The sequence below is a fragment of the Monoraphidium neglectum genome, assembly GCF_000611645.1.
Source record: "Monoraphidium neglectum strain SAG 48.87 unplaced genomic scaffold scaffold01753, whole genome shotgun sequence".
Taxonomy (NCBI): Eukaryota; Viridiplantae; Chlorophyta; class Chlorophyceae; order Sphaeropleales; family Selenastraceae; genus Monoraphidium; species Monoraphidium neglectum.
The window spans coordinates 8,518-12,681 of record NW_014011875.1 but is presented as its reverse complement, the minus strand read 5'-3'; the positions used below and the strand labels follow the sequence as shown (position 1 = coordinate 12,681).

Sequence of the window (4,164 nt, the reverse complement as noted above, 5' to 3'; positions counted from 1 at the left end):
CTACAGACGTATCCCATCCTGTGGCAATGCAGCTTCACAAGGCCTGTAGCGCGCCCTGCCCCCGCGCGACGCACACCAGCAGAGGCCGCGGGATGAGCCACGGCGGGCCCCACGCCCCGCCGGCAGGGGACACCGCGCGGGCGGCTCACCGGGCGCGGGCGCGGCTTCGGCGGCGCCGCCGGCCTTCTTCTTGGCCTCGGCGACGTCAGCCTCGCTCTCAGCGATGAACGCAATGGCGGCGCCCACAGTCGCGCGCTCGCCCTCCTGCGTCAATGTGTGTTGTGTGTGTTGTGTGTGTAGCGTGTGTGGTGTGTGTGTGTGTGTGTGTGTGTGTGCATGTGCTTGTATGTGTGCGTGTGTGTCCAGGCGCCGTGGGCCGTTGGGGCCAGGAGGCAGCCAGGGCAGCTGGGGTGGGAGAGGGCCCACCACACGCGACTCTCATGGATCTGGCAATAACGGCAGCCTGCACAACTCCGTTGCGCACGTGTCCAGTCCCCTGGGGTCGAGCTGCCTGCCAGGGAAGATCCGCGGCCAAGCGCGGGCCGGCCGCCCCCGGCCGCACGCGCCTATCTGCAGGTCGCCGCCGCAGCACCCCCCTCCCTCGCGGCTGCATGTCAGACGTCACTCTGTTGTCCCAGGCCCGCCGCGACGCAGACCTTGCGAGCTGCAAGCCCTTGTGCTCCTTGTCACTATCAACGCTCTCGCGTCCCCCAAATAACAACGCCAGATCTCGCTCAGACCGCCTGCGCCCCCTCAGATCACGCGCCCGCCGCCCCCAAACCCCACCTGGACCACGATGGCCCCCAGGATGCCGTCGTTGAAGGACTCCACGTCCATGTCCGCCTTGTCGGACTCGACCACCACGATGGGCTCCCCCTTGGCCACCTTGTCCCCGGGGCTCTTCAGCCAGGAGACGATCTTGCCCTGCGGGCCGGCAGCGGCGCCGCGGCGCGCGGCGCTTGTCAGCCGCGCGCGCTGCTGGGGACCCATAGGCCGCGGCTGCTGCCGGTGTGCGGCGCGGCCGCGGCTGCGGGCGCGTGCGGGCCGCTGAGCAATCGCCGAGCGGCGTGGCGGGCGGGGGGCGGGGCGGCGCGGCCTCGGACTGCGGCGTTTGAATGCGCACCTCCGTCATGGTGCTGCTCAGGGCAGGCATGAAGACATCCTGTTGGTTAGGGGCGTGCCGCATGGAAGAGCAGACGAGTTGATGAAACAGCCGCCATCGTGCATGTGGCCGCTGCGGCACCACACGGCCACCTGGGGGTGACCGCGCGGTGGACGCTTTGGTTGCGTCGCGCCCCGCGCCGCTGCGCACGCTGCTGCACGCCGCCTCTGGTGATCAGAGCAGGGATCCGTGCTCGGAGGCTGCGGCGTGCGTGCCACGTGATGCATGGTACTGGACGCGCGGGCCCTGTTCCGCCGATCCGTGCGCCCCTAGAGCGATCGAAAGGCGCCGTGTGCCGGGCAGCCAGCTGACGCAGGCGAGCTGTTGGGGCTGTGCATCTCGCACGGCCTCTCTACCCGCTGTCTAGTACCGTAGATGCGTAATTCGCATTCAATACATAATATACAGGCAATTGTCCTAGGGAATGCGCGCCGTTCACGCCCCCAATGAAACGCTTGCTGCTTCGATCTGCTCCTCCGCTCCCACAAGGGCATCGCCAGCACGCTCTCATTCACACGCTGCTGAGCATAAATCGATTGTACATACCTTCACCGCGTGCACGGCAGTCTTCGGGCGCACGGCCGCGGGCGCGCTGGCACCCAGCCGGGCCGACTTCGCGGAGAAGGCAGTGGTCCTCATGGCTGATGCTGCCTCTGAGGGGTGGATCAAAGACTGGGTGAAAGTGAATGCAGCACAAGCCCACACGGCATTCAACGCCTCCCGCCTCTCTTCCGTTCCTGCTGCGGTCCCGGTGGTGAAGTTGGCTGGCAGCTGTGCAATATGACTCGAGTTGGGCGCAGCTGGATGTGCAGGGACGACAGTTTTCATATGTTGCATAGATTTTCCCACCCTAGCCCCTGCATACGACTACGTGACCATCACAGTTGGAGATCATGCTTGCACTCCAGCAACGAATCACGCACTTGTACCTGTCTTGACAACTTGAAAAGCTGCGGGGCTTGGCGCAGAGCCGAACCTCCGCAGCGCCCAGCCACTCAGCCCCGACGGAACCGCCTCAGCACAAGCAGCTTGCTGGAGCTCGATGCAACGGTTTTGATCCCCGTGGCCGCGCCTGGTTTCCTGCTAAGAGTGATGAAAGTTGGAGTTAGCCTTAGCTTGAACCCCACGATCAGTCGCTCAGCCACGAGCAGGCTCTGTGCAGCCGACGACCAGCGGGCGTGCTGAGTGCCGCGGGCGTGGTTGCGCGCCGCCCCGCCTAGGCCGCCGGCGGATTGTCCATCGCGGCCATGGGGGCGCGTCCACTCTCCTCAGCGCACGCCAGCGGCGCCGGCCAGCGCCCCTGGTCGGTATTCCGCCGGCTGGCGCCGCGCTACCAAATCGTGGTAGCTTGTTTCCTGGCCACGTTTGTTGCTTACGTCGAACGCGTCGGCTTCAGCATAGCTTTTACAGAGATAGCGAAAAGCGCGGGCGCGGGGGAGGCGCTCAAGGGGGCGGTGCTGTCGGCGTTCTACTGGGGGTATGGCGTGTCGCAGGTGGGCGGGCGGCCCTGGCGGGCACCGCGCCGGGGTGTGTGTGTGCGCCTGCCGATTGCAGAGCAATCGTATCGAAGAGGGATTCATGATGCAGCGTCGCGACGTCCGTCGGCGCACATGCGGATTGCTGTTGTTGTGCCCGGCAACGGTCACGTAAAAACGTGCACGCAGGTAATCGGCGTCGGCCTCGAATCACGCACCCCGCGACACGCTTCGAGCTTGGCCCGCTTCGAGGTCACCCCCTGTTGCTCTCGCCCCTGGCCGTGGCCGCCCAGATTCCGGGCGGCTGGGCGGCGCAGATCTACGGCGGCCGCATCATGCTGGTGATCTCGTTCGCGCTGTGGTCAATCGCGTCCGTCCTCACGCCCGGCAGCCTCGCTGGCGGGACGCGCGGCGTCGTCGCGGCGCGTGTGTGCGTCGGCGTCGCCCAGGGATTACTCATCCCGGCGGTGCACACGGTGCTGTCGCAGGTGGGGGCCGGGCGCGGTGCCCGCGGGATGGGCCGGCCGCCGCTGCCGGTGCGCATCAGGGGTTCTACGGCTGCGGACGTCGCAGGTGCCACCCCCCCTTCCCCCTAAATCACACATGCGCACCGCTTCAGCATTGGCCTTCCACAGTTGAGCGGCCTGCGCGCCGCTCCCTGTCATCGTTGCCGCGTCGTCGCTGGCCTCGGTCAAACCGCTCTCCAACACCGTTGACCGCGCCCCTGCGCCCACAGTGGATCCCGCCTCATGAGAGGGCGCGTGCCGTCTCCCTCACGACCTCAGGTGCGTGCCAGCTCCCCTTGTGCCCCTCTCCGCCACCCGCGCCTAGCCCCCGCCTTTTAGCTGCTGGGAATTCCCTTCTGATAACGCCGTCGCTACACGGTTCTGTTTGATGACTTGACAACGTAGTGGTCATGACTACCTGTCATGCAGTGTCGACACCGAACATGTCGTGTTGACATCGGTACTGATGCGAGCGTTCTCGCACCGCCCCGTGCCCGCCAGGCATGTACCTCGGATCCGCCGCGGCCATGCTAGCCCTGCCTTCGTTGGCCGCCGCCGCCGGCCCCGCGTCGCTGCTGCGCGCGGTCGGCGCACTGGGGCTCGCGTGGCTAGCGCTCTGGCTGGCGGTTGGGCGGGAGGTGGCGCACAGGTGTGCGCGCCCGCGTTTCGCAGGGAAAACGGCGCCGTTGCTTGGGCAGATGGACGCAGCCCCTCATGCGGGGTCCAGGGGCGTCGACCGCTGATCCTTGAGCGGGCCTGGCTGGGCGAACGTGGCTGGAGATCTGATGCTGATGTTGCGAATTCCCTGACCATTTTCTCACTCAGGGAGGCCTTGATACCCCTGGCGCACCAGCTAGGGGATGAGAAGCCTCAACAGCAGCAGCAGCAGCAGCAGCAGCAGCAGCACCCGCAGCAGCAGCACTCGCAGCATGCGGCTTTTCAGCCGCCGTCGGCGGCGTGCAGCGGCGCGGCCCTTCCCCGCGGCAGCAGCGGCGGCGGCGCCGCCAGCGGCGGCTCCAGC

General features: G+C 67.0%; 2 protein-coding genes across 2 annotated transcripts in view; one reads left to right on the top strand and one right to left on the bottom strand.

Moving 5' to 3' along the window:
* Positions 1–753: 753 nt before the first annotated feature.
* Positions 754–1,801, bottom strand: MNEG_8908 (pyruvate dehydrogenase E2 component (dihydrolipoamide acetyltransferase); the record flags this gene model as incomplete). Its single annotated transcript, XM_014042623.1, has 3 exons — positions 754–924; positions 1,124–1,162; positions 1,709–1,801. 3 exons carry the CDS (start codon positions 1,799–1,801, stop codon positions 754–756), a joined length of 303 nt encoding a protein of 100 aa, XP_013898077.1.
* A 608-nt stretch (positions 1,802–2,409) lies between these two features.
* The window catches only part of MNEG_8907 (hypothetical protein), a gene marked incomplete at both ends in the record, with an annotated part of 3,037 nt that continues 1,282 nt past the window's right edge, over positions 2,410–4,164 (top strand). The window contains 2 exons of the mRNA XM_014042622.1: positions 2,410–2,655; positions 2,931–3,125. Of these exons, the coding sequence (XP_013898076.1) occupies positions 2,410–2,655; positions 2,931–3,125 (441 nt within the window). The remainder of the gene's footprint in view (positions 2,656–2,930; positions 3,126–4,164) is intronic.